The sequence below is a fragment of the Filicampus tigris genome, chromosome 1, assembly GCF_054856515.1.
Source record: "Filicampus tigris isolate MCC_2025a chromosome 1, RoL_Ftig_1.0, whole genome shotgun sequence".
Lineage (NCBI taxonomy): Eukaryota > Metazoa > Chordata > Actinopteri > Syngnathiformes > Syngnathidae > Filicampus > Filicampus tigris.
In genome coordinates, this window is record NC_141217.1 from 40802986 (window position 1) to 40820656 (window position 17671).

General features: G+C 47.7%; 1 protein-coding gene across 3 annotated transcripts in view; it reads left to right on the forward strand.

Annotated features, from left to right (window-relative positions):
* Nucleotides 1-11523: 11523 nt before the first annotated feature.
* zeb2b (zinc finger E-box binding homeobox 2b) overlaps nt 11524-17671 on the forward strand; it is a 57946-nt gene continuing 51798 nt past the window's right edge. For 2 of the 3 annotated variants that reach the window (XM_086041573.1, XM_086041590.1), the window contains exons 1-2: nt 11524-11900; nt 12856-13002. In XM_086041573.1, coding sequence (XP_085897699.1) covers nt 12930-13002 — 73 coding nt within the window. In that variant the 5' untranslated portion in view covers nt 11524-11900; nt 12856-12929. Of the gene's footprint in view, nt 11901-12022; nt 13003-17671 lie in introns of those variants that run through there. The other variant, XM_086041582.1, reaches the window with a different exon arrangement.

Consider the following 17671-nt stretch of genomic DNA (forward strand, 5'->3'; position numbering starts at 1 on the left):
TACCTTAAGCTGGAGGGACAGCTGTATTAAAAGCAGGAATTATCATAATCAGTCGCAACTGCCTCCTCCCCGCTTCACCTCTCTGCATATAAAACTTCCACATTAGGCTTAAGAGTACAACGGCTTAGCGGCTGCTCGCCCTACATCTGTCTTCCCGCCGCCGCCGCCGCCGCCACCAATCAGGAAGGTGCACGGAAGGGGGAGGGGCGGTCCGACGTGATGGAGGACAGCTGAGAATTAGAGAGAAGAATGGAGAACATGGCTCGGCTCAAGCGAAGGAAGGAAAATACGACGATGCGGCACCGTGCTGACCGCGGCTGCCAATCTGCTTCTCTATGCGCAACGCGTCCACAGATGGTCTTGTTTGCAAAAGCTTGTCGTGTTTTTCAAGCGCGTTCGTGCTCGCCGTGTAATGTTCTGGTCCTTTATACATGTCCGCCTCCTTTCCTTGAGATGTGTCCAGATGCTTACAGGTCCAAAGGTCGCAATTGTTTTCAGAACGCGCCATGGGAAGTGTCACCATGGGAATTGTCAGAGCTTCCAAACTGTTGTAGGGTTACTATTATTTTTCAAATTCTTTAAGAACGATTTTGCTTTGCAGATGTTTCTTGTGTTTCTGCCAAGTGCGGTTGCAGATTCCATTTTGGAGCATTCGTTTTGTTGACGGAATGGCTGGTTCCGGTCGTTCTTAGTGCATGTTCACCTGCATGACTGAGAGCACCGGGACATGCATTATGCACAAGAACATGCACAAAGACAAGCATCAGAACATGAGACGAAAGTGTGTCCTCGCTCGCCACAGTGCACGCCGCTCCTATCCGGCTTTTTTTCTCCTCCTCCCTCCGAGGCCCTCGGCACCATAAATCCGACTGATTACTCCGCAGCCCTTTTGCTTGACTGCACCTTCACAATCAGCTGTGGCCGCCAACAATGAGGCCCTGATGAATCAAACATCCATGGCATTAGTTTCACCTTGCTGCCCCTTTCCCATGCGCCGCCGCCTCTTTGTCAGGCCCCGTTTGATGGGAAGGACTACTGACACCGGCTGCACCTATTGACAGACGGCTCTGTAAGGACAGAGGCGCAAAGTTGAGGCTCCTCCCACTTTTTTTCCCCTTTGCTCACAAAGGCAGGTGACGAAATCCGATTGGAGCGCTGCAGCGGCCCCCGTTGCCGGAAGAAGCTTTGATTTGAGTTTAGAGACTTCGCCATGGTAAATTTCAAACAAAAATGAACAGCAAGTGCAACGGTAGCACTGCCTCTTGTATGACGCTTTACAGTAAATATGCGTATATTTTCTGGTGATTTTTTTTTTTTTTTTGCTGCGTCTGTGTCTGGATTGTCTGCACCTGGACCTTGAGACTGATAAAGCTGACTGACTTATTTTCACTCGAGAAATGAAAGGAGAACACAAGCTTGCAGTTGTTTGAATGTTACAAAAGTTGAAGTGAAAGTTGGCTTCTTGATGTTTTGAGTTGTTACCAAATGTTTATTCAATTGAGCGGGACTGAGAGTCAGCGGGCTGTCCGCCAGACTGAAAGACGGACAACAGCTTAAATTGCGCTGCACTTTAAGAGACGTTGTCTTCATCTGCTCAGCCACACAGCACCATTATACCACCGACAGGAGATCAAACCAGGGATGTGCTGTGAAAGCGTTGGGGGCCACTAACAGCCTGTATGGCGCCCCGCAAGCAGGAAGGACTAAATGTTGCTGTGCCACTGGAGGCTGCTCGTAATGAGACCCAAACACTGTGCACATTTTTCTTTCCAAGTCCAAATGCAACTGACGCCCAGTTTCATTCCGCACCGGCAGACCTGTCCAAATGTGGCATTTAGCTGGGCTTTTCTCGCTACCAAGCACATTTGCCTCTTTGAAATGTTTGCTGGTAGGGAGTTTGTTTCAAAAGAGAAGCATCATAAGCTCCATTCCAGATGTGACTGCAAACAAAAAAATATTCGTTCCAGTGTCAAGCTGTCACCGTCATAAGAAGATTTATTTGTTTACGGGCATTGTTTTTCGTGACATTTTTGGATTCGGCGTGACCACGCAAGTTTAAAAATAACTTAGCCGCCACTATTAATCTTAAAAAACGTACAATATTGAGTTTAAATAACTTGAATTACAATGTTAGCCGGTACTCATTTAACGACTTTGTAATGCAGAGAGATCTGCATTTTCCCAAATGTTGTGCACGAAAGTTAATTTTGTGTACTACGGCGCCTTGACTTACAAGTCCCTCAGTTTACAGATCTTTCGAGTCCCTTGCTAGATTTCTGTTTCTTTGCGTTTGCGAGCCAAAATCGGGGTTGCACTTTCAGCATGTTTCCTAAATGGGACCAGCAGTCAAACACACAAATGCGGAATGAGAAGGAGCAACATTGAGCTAAATCTCCCCCCTCAGTGCTCACACAGAGACTTTAGCCATGTTCCTGATGTCATCCACTCGGGCACACCCCTTAAAGGCGCACATACAACTCTCAAGCTGTTGTGACTCAGCTCGTCTCAACGTGCAATAATAACATGTCATAACATTCTTTCTCGGGGTGGGGGTCAAGATGGAATGGATCAATATCATTTCATTTTACTGACTTTGGGGGAAATTGATTTGATATAACTAAATTGATTTACAAACTTACTCATTGAATGAATTATATTAGTGAGTGAAGGTACCACTGTGTTCCTCCATGTGTGTGTGCAAGTGGGACAGTTAGTGGGTCACGTGATGCGTGAAGGTGGCGTGACAACAATGACTCATGTTTACAGCAACATTTCATGATGAGATTTAGGGAGGTGACGTCCAAAAATACTCGCGCAACTTGAATCCTTTGAAAGAAAATGTAAGCATACAGCAGATGCTTTTGACAAAGGAATAATAAGAAAAATATGATTATCCGATGAATTATTGTTCCATTATACTTGTGGGGTGGACCCATGCATGCGCACACACAAACGTAGACACGCACATACACACGCACGCGCACCACACACACACACACACACACACATTTGGAGTGTAGCCATGAAAAAAAAGCCTCTTTGTTCGGGATGATGGCTCGCTTTTAGTCCCAACATGTGTCCGAGTGGGGCGGTTTAAATCTGCCCACCTGTCCACACACTAATCCAGCCTGTCTCATGCGACACAATTAATTAAAAGGCCATGATTAGTAACCTACATTCCCACTAATATTTGCCACACTAGGATGTTTGAAAAAAATGCCTGAACGTTGCCTCTGGATGTGTAAAAAAGGTCAGCAAAATTCTGGCCGTGAGAAGGAAACCGCCTTGTCAACGTTTTAGGCGGAATTATTGAGATTAAGAATTATCGAGATTATATCTGTTGTATGTTTGTGGCAGAATGGAAATAATGAGCAGCAAATCTGGATTAGGTCATTCGCATCACAAGAGGGAATTTATTCAAATGATTATTGTGAGCTGCACAACAACCCCTCTGCAGGGTGATGTAACACCACCTTTGCACACACATGCGCACGCACGCCCACACACACGTACACACACATCTGATTGTGTTTTCTGTTCAGTCTTACATGTAAACACACTTGCAAAACCTATCAAAATCCATGCTGCCAAGTGTGTGTTCATGTGTGCGAGTGCGTATACACGGCCGTTACAAAAGCAGGTTACGGCGGTGCACAAATGACACGGTGCAACAGATGATGGGCATTATCCCATCAACCTGCTGTTTCTCCACACACTCAGTGCTCCCTTTGAAAGGACAGCCGGTGTGTGTGCTCGTGTGGGCGTGTGTGTGTGTGTGCGTGGGTGTGCGTGTGTGTGGGTGAAAGTGGGAGGGGCCGGGGTGGGGTGGGGGCGCTTTCGCACACACGCGCGCGCACACACACACTGCACCTGCCACACAGAGACAGCCTCTCAGGACAAGGGAAACTTGGGCCGTCTGTCCGTCACAATTTTTCCGATAGTTTACTTTGTCAACACATGACTAAGCGGGGCCGTCAGGGTCACAATTCATGATTACCTCTCACACTACTACCAAAATGCTCTTATTCACATTAGTGAAATGAACTCACGCGCACACGACTGCATTGTTATCCGCTCACGCCCACTATTAAAATCCTCTCACACATACACACAGCATGCTGAAATACAACCACGAGTTTCATTCGTATTGGAGTGTTTCAGTAGCATGTACGAGAGTGTTCCAGTTGCGTGTGAGAGCGTTTCAGTGTTGTGTTACAGATTTTCAGTCGTGTAAGTGTGACAGTGTTTCAGTAGTGCGATGCGAGGTTAGTGTTTAAGCGAGAGTGTGCTCATGGTGTAATTCATTAGTGTATGTGAGAAAAGTGAGAGCATTTCAGTAGGTATGAGTGTGAGCTAAAAAAATCTGTTGTGGGTTTTGAGAGTGTTTTAGTGCTTGTATATGGGTCAACCAAATCAGTGAAAAAAATCAGTAGCAAATGTGAAAGTGTTTCAGTCGGTGTGTGAGAGCATTTCAGTAGCTCATGAGACTTTTTCAGTCGTATCAGTGGGACAAAATGTATAATGTGTTAGAGAAAACTCCAGTCATGAGTGTGTCCGTGTTTCAGTTGTTTGTATGTGAAAGGGGAAAAAAACAGTGTGTGAAAGAGAGTAATCGAGTATTTCAGAAGAGCATTTCAGTGTGTCAATGTGAAAAGAAAAATGTGTGGCTGAGAGCATTTCAGTAATGTGTGTGAGGGGCGAAATCAGTAATGAGTGTGACAACATTTCTGAAGTTTCCAGGTGTGTGGAAAAAAAACCCCCATAGTATGTGTGAGAGCAAAAACTATTCCGGTCGTGAGTGTGAGAGTTTTCAATAGAGAACATGAGAGTGACTGAGTTTTCCACAGCAGGCTTTTGTGCTTGCAACTCAGGTTGTGTCGGCTGAACGCCAGCTTCCTCATCAACTTCCCCTGAAAACGTTTTGGGAGCCGCCAATCAATTCAACAAAGAGGAAAGACCTTTCGATTCCTGTTTAAAAAAAAAAAAAAATAGTTGAGTGAACGCAACATTCCAAGGCAACAAACACCGATACACATTTTAAATGAGTCAACTCAACTCTCTGCGATGACGCCACCGCTGCGGATGGTAGTGGGTTCCAGAAAAATTGGGACCCAGTTATTTCTCAGATTTTGACAAAACAATTTGTACCGAACCGAGCGGAAGGGGCTTAATAAGGTGTTGGACAAAAGAGCAGAAAATCGGCAAACACCAAGCCGACACACGTGCCTAATGGGTGTGAAACGCACCTCGCCAGAAGGTTAACTTCTCTGCCTGTAAATTGAGCCCCCCCCCCCCCCCCCCACACACACCCCACCTCAACTCCCCCCTCCCACCTTTGCCGCCAACAATAGGCTCAGCAGTGCCCCGGTGATTGCCTCTTTTCACATGGAAATGGCAGCCGCCTCTCGTCGGCCAGGTTCCCCTGAGCCGTGTACAAATGACAGTTTACAAGGCGAGCCGCGATGGATTGGAGACAGCCGCAAAAGGTTGGAGGCGGCGAGCGGGATATTTCGCGCTTTTTAGAACAAAGTGACATGTAAATGAGCTTTAAGAGCGCCACTCACGACGCTGATGGCACCCTAATTGTCACAGTCAATTGTGGCCAACAATCTCTTCACTCAACGCAGCCCGTGCATGCGACAACAAGGCCGCCATCAAAAGAGGCGTCACGGACGCACCTCGGCCACGTGCACGCGAAAGGCTGCAGATCCTCGCTCGCTCGCTCGTTCGCTCGGCAGGAAGCGCTCAGGCCACTTCGAGCAACATGCCTCCAAATCCTTTGAGCGTCAGGATAACAAACGAGCGCCCGGCCGACCGTGACTTTCCCCACAAGTCGGTAAACTCGAGCGGCGGATGAGGCAAGTGAAAGAAATAGATTTGGGTGAAAAAAAAAACAAAAAAACAAGAAAATGTCTAAACGTGCAAGAGTGCGGAGGCTTGTCGGAGAGGTCACAAGTTGAAAGTTGACTTTTCTGCAGAGTTCATGAAAAGATGTTTGATTGCAGTTTGTTTGCGAGCAGCTCGCCGTAGACACACGCGCGCGCACGCACTCACGCACGCACACGCACACGCACACACCTTTCGGCCCTGTTTGCTGACTGAAGTTTGCTTTAGTGCGCAACAATAACATGGAAAATGTAAATGCTCATCTTTATGATGCAACCATTTAAATACCATATGCAGTTTGCACGTGTTTGTCTGAATGTATGTGCCTCGTGGGGGCGGAGCCAGCATCTCGAGCCCCACCCTGATTTTTACACCTGGTTGTTGCTCTTGCTGTTTGTTTCTTTCTTTCTTTTGTCCTTTTTTTAATCCATCCTAGGATTAAAGTGAAAGTCAAGTAAAAAAAATGCTGTTACAATAATATGATGTACGTGCCCTCACTAGTCTAAAAACATGGAATTCAGATTAATATTGCATTTGTGGAATATGAATTAAGATACAAAATCCAGCCATTTTTCCCATCTCAGGGAGCGGCCATTTTGTTCTGTACTGCCACTTGCTGACGACTGAAAATGACATCACAGTTGCTCAGGTAACAACCAATCACGGCTCACCTGTTTTCTGGGTTTGATCATGTGACCACCGTGATGTGATTTTCAGTTGACAGGGAGTGGCAGTACAGAGCAAAATGGCCGCCCCCTCAGGTGGATAAAAGCAGCTGCGTTCTGCAGCTTCATTCATATTCCACAAATACAATGTTAATTAGCATGCTGTGTTTTGACTAGTAAAGGCGCATACAACATCCATCCATCCATTTTCTATACCGCTTTATCCTCACAAGGGTCACGGGCGTGCCCTAGCCTATCCCGGCAGCCTTCGGGCAGTAGGCGGGGGACACCCCGAATTGGTCGCCAGCCAATCGTAGGGCACACAGAGACAAACAAACAGCCGTACTCACAATCACACCTAGGGGCAATTTAGAGAGTCCAATCAACCTAGCATGCATGTTTTTGGAATGTGGGAGGAAACCGGAGTACCCGGAGAAAACCCACGCAGGCGGGCATGGGGAGAACAAACAAACTCCACACAGGAAGGCCGGGGCCAGAATCGAACCCACGACCTCTGAACTGTGAGGCGGACGTGCTAACCAGTCGACCACCGTGCCGCCCGCGCATAGAATATATTGCAAACGAAATTTGTGGCACTGACTTCCCTTTAAGGCAAATCTTTTTTTCAGCTCGGGATTAAGGTGCAGAATGCAGATTTTGTTCATTGTTATTTGTTTTGTTCGGGTTAATAGATGACACATTTTCCGGAATCTGCAGTGGTGGGCGTTTGTCAGTATTGTGAGTCCTCGTCAGTATTTGGGGCCCACCCAGTGGAGACCACGTGGGTCTGTCTGAACTACTGACGGGAATTTAGTGACGGACTGGCGATGCCAACCTCTGGCTAGCTACAGTTTTCCACAACTGCCAACGTAGACCCCCCTCCAAAATATATTTTTTTGCACAAGTGATTTCACTTCCATTGTGTCATGCGGGCACTCAGTGGTTTATTGCAGTTATCTTTCTATGGGTGTTGTTATTATTCTCATATTTGGATTGTTCTCCGTTTTTGTTGTTGTTTTTTTTTCATTATTGCAGTATTTAAATTTTTAATGCCTGATCTCTTTATGCCTTGATGCACATTTCTTGTTTGTGTTGCAAGTATTCTTTTGTAATAGACGTGATCCAAAGGAGGTTTGTTCAGCCTTGGTTGAAGTCTGTGATCCACTGAGTGCTATTCTAGTTCTGCAAATGTCTCATAGACCAAGCTGTTCCCGTCGGGATATTAAGATGAATTTTGCGGAATATATAGAATGCGACACCGAAGTCTCTCTCCGAAGCATCGGCCTGAGCTTTCTCTTATCCTGGCTAAACGTGTTTTTTGCGGCCGTCGAGTGGAAATGTGGGACAAGGTTCCTGCAGATGTACATTTGTTCTTTTCATGGTGTCTTTGTGTCCTGAGAGGATGTGCACTCGTATTAAGAGCATGGCAATATGCAAATGAATGTTGAGATGAGAGATACAACAATTATTCAAATGTTTGATTAATTATTCAGCGAAGACACTGTCAATTATTCATTGGGGCAAGCGATAAAGTTGTGCTTTTTTTTTTTTTCTTCTCCCTCTCTGCAAGTAAAAAGTTTCCTTGCGGGATCAATCGGATCCCGGATCAGAAGCCTTTTATTTGCCAAGCGCACAACATCAAATTGATTCTTCGCGACATTCGGTGCACATGGCGGCTGATGTGGTGGTGAGCAGCAAGGTGTTCCTAATAAAAACAAGTCAAGTTGTCATTGAAGGTCTGCAGAGTGCACAATTGTCTTCAAATCTTTATTTACTCAATCCAGCATCAGCAGCTTCATTTCACATGCAGCTCTTTGTGTGTGTGTGGGTGTGTGTGTGAGGGGGTGTGTGCGTGCGTGTGTGTGTTTGCAAGTGGCAGCGCAGTGTGTGTAAGTGAATAGCTGAGAAGATGCAAAATCAATAGCTCTCAGTGCAAAACATTTATTTGTGCCTCAGCTATCGCTTGTTCTCCTTCTTGTCCGAGCGAGAGAGATCAGAAACGATTGCAAAGTCTTGGAGGAGCCCTTACACATCACACGGCCCGGCCGTCGCGTCCCGCTCTTTAATTGTCCGTCAATCTGTGCGGTGCGGTGCGGCGCGGCGTTGGCGGCTCCCCGAGCCCAAGTCAGACCAGAGATGCTCAGTTTGATGTTGCAAAGCTGCAAGAGACGCAAACAAGTGGCAAGATGAGAGGTGCGGCGCTGGTGCGGCGCCGGTGCGTTCAAACGCTCGTCACACCGGCCAACCTTCTCGTCAAAAAGGAGATCCGGGAACCGAGGGGGTCAATCTGCACGTCACAGGTCAAACTCGCATTGCTTTCTTTGAGCAAAGGCACGCATCTTATACCAGAAAAAAATCTCACGGCGCACCACCAAACAAAAATGTCACAAAAACGCTTGTATAGTCAATACAGTAAGTAATTTGGGGGGGCACCAAATAAGTCAAATAGGATCATTTCCCGCGAGCTGTTATGACAACACTGGTTTGCGAGCACAATAATACGATGATGAACTGATATCCATAGATAAAATCCCCGTTGTGGACTTTGATATTAGCAGGAAATTCAGTGATTCTTGAGTGACTATATCTTTTGGGCCTCTAACAGTAGCTGCGCCTTGTCTTGGGGCTGCGACTGCTGCAGCGTCTTCATTTGGCGTGCAGCCGCGGCACATACAGCAACACAAACCCTCGCATGAATTTATTCATAAGAGAATCAGCCAGCATTTGTATATTTCGCTCGGTTGGGCGCAGCTTTGACAAGGGGAAAAAAAAAAAATCCGCACCAAAGCATGAATCCATGTTTTATTCTGAACACTTGTTGTGGATTTTGACCTTTGACCTTCTTGAAATTCATACATTGCTGTCATCTTGTGCTGCAACTTCAATTTGATCAACAACTTCTCTGTTTGGACTTAAAAGTGCCCAGCTGCGTCTGACACGCACAAAAAACATGAGGATGATATTCTTGAATTTCTGCCTGCAGGCGCAAAAAAAAAAAAAAAAAAAAAGAATCCCAGCGAATAGAGCACATATTGATTCAAATTGACAAAATAAGCCCCATCAGATTTATTTGCTGCAGCGTTGTATTAAACAAGCAGACAAAGATTTCATCTTGCAATCACACTTTTATTATCACATTTACATGCAGAATAAATATTAAACCAGTAACGCCCCCCTCAATTAACAACATATATGCATTAAACACACCGCCCCGCCTAAAGGTCACACACACACTTAATCCGTTTACACGCTGAATATGCGGCCCCACGCACAAGAGCCTGCGTGCGTGGAGAAAGGCGAGAGGTACCACTTCAGGCCCGCCTTCATGAATGCATCTGTGGCCGTGCTGTGTTCAAGTGTACGCGCGCAACGTGCGACAACCGCGTCGCTTCGTTTACATGCAAATACCCCCAAGAGCAAATTACGCGTGGCAATAATTCACCCAGGACCTGCTTCACTTTCGAGCAGCGAAAGGCGAGAGGCAAAGCGGTGCACGTCACTTCCTTCACGCCAGAAAAGTTGGCCGAAATTAAATACAACTTACCTGAGCCGGCCCGGTAAAACGCCACTATAATACCTAATACACAACAATAATATTAATATTAATAATAACAACAATAATAATAATAATAATAATGCCAATTTTAAGACTAAAGCTAAATTATACTTTTTTCTCCCTGTAAGAGTAATCGTGCCTCTGAATTTTTGTTCATGTAAAAACGAGGAGGGGTGACTGATTGATGATTTAATTAGCCATCCAGGAGCGACCTGCAAAAAGAAGGGACACAAAATAACCCTTGATTTGCATAGCCAATCAACTCGCTTCATGGGCGGGGCTTGCTCCTTCCCTCTCTCTGTCCCTGTGTATGGTTGTGCGTGCCTGCGCGCGCGTGAGCGATCCATAGAGAGAGAGAGAGAGAGAGAGAGAGATGTGCGCGTCTGAGATGGTTGACTTCTTTAATAAATGTGGGGTTCATCCTCTTAAGTGGCCTCCAGAAGCGAGAATCACTCTAATAAAGCTGGAAAATGTCGATGATATTCGCATAATATTCCTGCAGGGACTCGTGCAGCTCCGCGGACACTTTACGTCTCTTTATGTCACTTTATGCTTTTCTCCACTCTCTCTTTGTTTCTTTCTCTCTTTTAGTGCCACGGAGTTCTTCTAAAATAGCTCAATGTATCACTGTTGGAATGTAGTTCGTGATTTTAGCGCCAAATCACAAATGTATATTTTTGCTTGATATTTATTATTTATTCTACTGCTAAAAAAAATGTGCAAATGAGTCAGATGCAAATGATTCACCCGATGTTACATTTAAACATAAGTTGTTGCATGCAGTGCGAGGATGTCAAGTAAAAATAATACAATTACAAGCTACAATTATTTTAGACAAACGATTTATAACGGACACCCCAAATATTGACATTAAAATCATATCATTTGTTATAGTCGAATGGGGGTTGGGGGGGGGGGGCACAGATAAAAATTTAAACACTTTTAGTTTTCCTCCGTAAAACATAGTTAATCACTCACAAGACCGCGCATATGTTGGTCAATAAATTCAATAAATAAGCGCACTAATCGCTCCTACTCCATTTGACCGAAAAAAAAAAAAAAATCAATCTTCCATATTAAATAAGTGCACATCCTGGCCATCATCCAACGCTTTGCGGTCAACGAAGCCGACACAAGAACACACACATTTCTGCCCCAAAAAACACCAAGTATAAACACAAATTTGGAAACAAGAATCCTTACGTGCAATTGCGGCTGGCGTGGACGTGCTTCAAGTTTCTCCCCGCGCACACACACCCTCACACACGTTACACAAACTCCGCGTGGACATAGTTGCATGTTTCACAGTGCAAAAGAGAAGGATGGAGAAAGCGAGAGGAGCAGGAGGGGGCAACAAGAGCGTGTCGGGGTGGGGGGCGGGGGGTGTATAGAGGAAATAAAAAAAAAAAAAAAAAAAAAGAAGAAGAAGAAGTTGAAGCCAGAAGATGCTCACGTTTGGCTCCCCTCAATTATCCCCTCCCGTGAAGATAGGTGGCGTGCGTTTCAGGGGGCTTCTCCTCCGTGTGCACTGCAAAGAAAAGGAGGTGGAAAGAAAAAAATGTCATTAGAAGAGGCGGAACACGTCAGTCCCGACCCAGGTTTGTTTCCTGGAGTGGGTGTAAGACATCAGTTGTAAACCTGCCCGAGCAGGACGCGCGCTCCCTCCCTCCTCCCAACCACTAGCAGGCTTTATTTCTAAGGCTTTATTATCACCGCTGGACCGGAATCCGCTCACCGCCGCGCTCCGGTGTCATCGGACCAACACCACTGTTTGTTGCCCTCACAGCAAGCAGGTACGTTCCTCGCACTTTTGCCCCTTTTACTCGCGCTCAAAACTGACAGCCCCCACTTCAACGTGCTCGCGCCTCACTTGGAACTTACCTGCGCAGGTGGATGAGTTGCTTTGGAGGGGGAAAAAAAAAAATATTCCATGCATGCGCAGAGGCGGTCAGCGGAGTCTCCTCGTAGCCGGTACCGGGCGCTCTTTGCCCGGCGTTTTGTCGAGGGCAGCCCCGCTGTGCTCGGAGAGGAGCAGACGACGCCGGTCCGCCCGGTCGGTCGGTCCACTTTGTGCCCACTCGTGACAAACCGCAAAACAACTAATACCACCTTCTCGTCGTTTTCAACTTATCCGCACGTATTTGATCAGCTGCTCCTCCCGCAACAATCTTCCAGCTTTTCTTTGTGCGCCATTCGCGCGTTCAGCGCGACGGCAACCACCTTTTCTTTCGTACATTCTCACTTGCGTGTTTAAAATTGATCCGCTATTTCCGAAAGCAGGCGTGCCGCGTCAAAACGCAGTAGCTGCAATTTGTTCAAAGTTCCGTTATACTTTTCCTCGCTGACAATTGTGTACGCGTGTGCACGCCCGCGGAGCTCAGTTTAAACATGGCCTAAAATGGCACTTATTAAGTTTCTTTTCTTCTCATTGTCGAGTTGGAAGCCCGGACGCTAGCTGTTAGTTTAAATTGACACGACAAACAAAAATACATCAAATATAATTGAGGAACTTTTGGCGTTTAAATGAAATTATTTAGCACAAAGGGGAAGATGTGCGTCTACCGTTAATTTATCTTCTCTTGTTGTCATGGCGATGTCTAAATTATTCACGGTATTTTTATTTTGTTTAATTTAATTTGATTGTATTTGTTGTCATTGTTTGCACCAAAGTTGGTGTGGATGTCTTGGCTAACAGTGTCGCGGCTCTTGTCCTTGTGCGTGTGCGTGTTGGTGTGTGTGTCCCGTCAGAGTCAGACGACAAGCTGAATCCACGCGTTGGGGTCCATGCGAGCTGCCGTCTGAGCCCACGCGCACACTTCTAAATGAGGCAGGAGATGATGGCGGATGGGCCCCGGTGCAAGCGGCGAAAACAGGCCAACCCCCGACGCAAAAACGGTAAGAGAGCGTCCGCCGAAGCTTGCCGTGCTGCTCAGCACGCCAGTCGGGACCGGGACCGGGACCGGGACCGGGACCGGGACCGTTACTCGAGCTCGGCCACAAACTCACCAGCGAGTGCATGTGCAGTCTCGTGCGCGTGGGTGTTTTTTTTTTGGGCTGTGCTGTTGGGCGAGCGAGCGAGGAGCAAACTCGAGGGAACGTTGGAAAGTTGTGTCGGTGCCGACGGGCCCGCTGGCCCGGTCGAACCCGTCGTGAGGTGGAGCGGAGAGGCCGAGTGGGGCTGTGTCACCCGGCTGCGGCTGATCCCAGGACACGCGCGATTTCTGACTCCATTTTTTTTTTTGCTTCAGTGCGCGTGTTTCTGTTGGATTTTTACACCCACGGTCTGTACTCTTGGCAGATGTTTTGTTTTCTTTTATATATATTTTTAAAAATACAAACATGTGAAAGCCACGCGGCTCTTCGCGTGCATTCGTGGACGTGACGGTTAGAAATGGTCAAAACTCGGACACTAATTGGCGCGCTGGAGGTGCACATTTATTGCTTTTCTTTCTCCATTTGAGTGCACTCTTTCCCACAAGAGGCAAATGTGCTGTGACATTTCCTGGCCCCGTTATTCCTGATTATTCCACACGTACACACTGTGCGTGTGTGCGTGCGCGCTCGAGTATCGGCGCGCGCGCGCGTGTGTGTGAAACATGAAGGCTGCCATGCAGCTGCTCAGACAAGCTTTGCATTTTTTGTTTCATCTACGACAGAGTTGTTATATTTGCATGATATTTTTAAAGCCGTGCCCCCACGGATTCTTTATCTGGATCAAATTTCATTTATTGATTTGTTGGATCGATGGTCGGCAAACATAATATTTCTGTTCTGGAAAGCAGCAGCTGGGCTTGGCTTAAAATATTCATTTTAAAATGATATATACATTGAGAGCTTGTTTAACCGCACCTGTTTTGTAAAACAAAAACAAATCCCCCCCCCCCCCCCCAATTGTACAAAATTATTAAAACCAATTTTCACACATCAAGGAGGTGCTCAGATATTTAAGCGGCCTGTGAAAACAGTTCCGTCAGGCACTTTGAATAATAATATTATATGAGCTGTAAGTTCCCTGCTTCATGCCCTCGCCCTCCTCCCCTTCCGACCCCCCCCCCCCACACACACACACCCCTGGGAATGTTGAGTTTTATTGAGGCCGGGCCGCTCCGGCTGTCCTCTCCCCGTCCACAGCGGAGGGCTAACCGGGCCGCTTCGGCGAGCCCACCGGCAGACTTGGCTCACTAATCCGACCCAAAACACGACTGCGAAATCTCGCAGCCGTTTGGAGGCGACGCCGCGTCAGGAAGCGGCTTCATGAGTTCTTCTGGAATTTGTTTTGGCCTGTTTGCGGCCAACGTGATGTTTTTTCCAGCCATCCATCCAGCCAATTAGTATTAATGAGGCCTTTGCTCACTAAGTTGTCCAAGCGATGACATTCTCATCCAGATGACTGTTGGCCTTCAGGGCTGGAGGTGGCACACGGTAGCTCACGCTCTCTGGCCAGTGTGTCATGTGATATTTCACCACAGCTCATCACTTCCTCCTGCATCTCTGCACACCATCACAATATTCCAAAGCGAACACACACACACACGCAGAAAATGAAAGTTTGGCGATGGCCAGGTGTGGCTCTTCGGATCCAGCTGTGAACGAGAGCGCGCTTGTCATCTCGGCTGATTTTCCCACCGGACAACCGGCGAGAGCAAATCTTGTGATAAACCGGGAATTTTTTTTTTCTCCCTTCTAAATCCTGCATGACCCTCATCTGAATCATTTCTGATTTCCCTGCGTGACCTCTGACCTTTGAGCGCCAGGATGTACCCTTGGAACTGTGCTCGGATTACATAACAGCTGCAGCCCAGTAACGCACTTTACATGTAGTCTGAATTACAGTGTGTGTGTGTGTGGGGGTGTGTGTGTGTGTGTGTGGGGTGTGTGTGCGTGTGTGTGTGTGTGTGTGTGTGTGTGTGTGTCTAAGCATGCATTGAGCGTAACACAATGCCACATTTGTGCCAGTCCAAACAATTTGTCCATTACTATTATTCGGCAGTCTTTTTAAAGTTCTGTGGGAGAGAACCGTGAGCGTTTGGGGAGGGGGGGCTCGTGTGGGAGTGAGACAAGGTGCTCCCCCCCTCCTCCTCAAGGTACAGGGGGAGGGAAGGAGGAGGCTTCGCAGGCCGCTCGCGGACAATTGATTGTCAGCGGTAATGTGTTTCATTTACATGTTTATACCGTCAATAATGGCGGGGGGTTGTCCGCCTTGCCATACAGCGGCGCCATTCCCATACGGGTCGCCAATTGTGTGCTGCCTTCCTCTCCTGATGGCTTCTTCTGTGCGGGGAGCTGTTTCACGCCGCGTCCATGTTGAAGGGATTATTGTGTTTGAGCAAGTGAAATAATGACGGCGAGATGTTCCGGGGGCCGCTGCGGCGGCGTGGCGGCTTTTGGTGCGCACAAACGCGGCAAGGCGCGTTCTCACACCTCAGCCTGGTGCTCGAGTCTAAATAAGCAGCGGGCGCGACAACCCCGAACAGGCCGAATAAGAGGTCAGATTGGTGCCGGCGCTACCGGCGTGACACCTTCTTATCTTCCCTGGCCAGTGGCTTCCAAAATACAAATCTAAGACGATCGACATATTTATGAATACATGTGCACGCGAGTGACTGAGTTCTTCTTCTTCCACGTCCCCGTTCTATTGTTGCCGTTTAAAAATGGAAGCTTGTTTTTTTTTTTTTTTTTGGTTTTGTTTTTTAATTTGATATTTTGTCATTTTCTCATTTTCTGATGTGACATTTTGTCTTCATCGTCATCTTCTCTGATATGCGTCCTAGTTCGGCAGCAAGACATGCACAGTTGCTTGCACCTTTGACAAGGCACATAAAAGCAAATAGTGTGGCTTGTGGCTACGGGGACACGCAAACAAACAAACACACACACACACACACACACACACACACACACACACACACACACTAATGATCATCTCCTCCATCCTGGACACCGGACAGAACCTTTTCATCCCTCCTCCTCCTTCTCCTGATCCCCCCCCCCAAATAGAAAAACATTTCCTGACGTATTTTATTTTTTTCATTTCTTCCCCATTTTTCTTCCTTTCTTTTTTTGCATCCTCGACCACCGCGCTTGTGCGTGCTTTCTTTTCTTTTTCGATTCCCCCCTCCGCCTGGCGGCCAGAGAACACACACTCGCAGAGGCACCGGCGGGCCGGACCCCTGACACGGCGGGTCTTCGGAATGCCTTAGGTACCATTTCACTTTGGCTCACATCAATGCTGACCTGAATGCCTTTCATATCTGATCCGCCGCGTCTCTCCTGGTAAACATCCCCCGGGGGGAGAACAAAGAAAGGAGCTCCTCTTCTGCTGCTTCTTCTTCTCCCTCTTAATCACAATTCAGCCCCTCTCGCCGCCAGCAGCAGGGCTGCACATTTGCATTCAGCATCAGAAAGGGGGCCGAGATGAAAAGGGGGGGGGGGCGAGGGAGGAAGATGAGGGAGGAAGGGGTGGCTGCTGGAGAGAAATAACTGGGCTGTTTGTGCTTGTTTGTTGCCGGTCCCCTGGTTACAAGCCTTTTATAGCCTCCCTCCTTTAGCGGGGGCCCGGGCCCCTCCTGACACACAGATAGTGTTACGAGATGGTGCGCTCGCACTATTCGTGGACGCTGGCGCTTCTTAAGAAGAAGCGGCGGGCTTGTGCATCCGTGAGCAGGTGTCGTCTCCTCCTTGCCCGCAAGAGTTGGGACCTGCAAGCGCGGGCAGGTGTCTCACAAGCGCCCTTGTGCAACTGATATCTTTATCGTGCGCCTCCCAGGCGGGATGGATGCAAATCTTAAGCAAAGATGGGGAGATGTGGGATTTTGGTAAAGGGGGGGGCGGGGGGGTGGGGGGTGCAGCATGTGATATGGATTTCTTTTTACCCTTTCTTTTCCTCGCACAGAACTTTTTTCTTTCCCTTTTTGGTTAAGAAGAAGGATTATCGGTACACCTTCCCTCCCCCTCCTCCTCCTCCTGGCCAAGCTGCGCAGGATTTAGGCAGATTTACTTCAGCAAACACCTTTGGACACTGGGGGGGGGGGGGGCGTTGAGGTGGGGGTGGTTGAAGGAGAAAGAGTCTGTTTGCAAAAGGGGCCTTTTGTTCTGAGAGGTTCTGGATAATGCCTTACCAGGCAGCCATGATATTAACCCCTGCTTTGGAGGGACAGGGTGGCTGGTGTCGGTGGGGGTGGGCGTTGCTCTTGAAAAGGGGGTGTGAGAGTCTTCAAACGCACACGTACATTTGGAGTCGGTGCCAGAACTGGGGAAAGTGGCGGCTGGGACATTTTCACTTGCGATCACATTTGGTGGCTGTGAGCGAGAGCCGCTTCTCCTGTTTGGACTCTCGAGACACTCCACACGTTACCGACGCGTCCTCCTTCGTTCCATGCCCGCTTCTTTCTTTCCTTGTACGAAAAGCAAACCCAATTGTAGACCTCAATGGTCCGGCAAATACCTGCATGCTTGTGTACGCACGCCGCCTTTAATGCCTGAGCGCGGCACGCCGGCGCATTGGCAAATATCACGCCTCATTTGAGTCAAGTGACAAGTCTTTATGGGGCCCATCCGGCCCGGC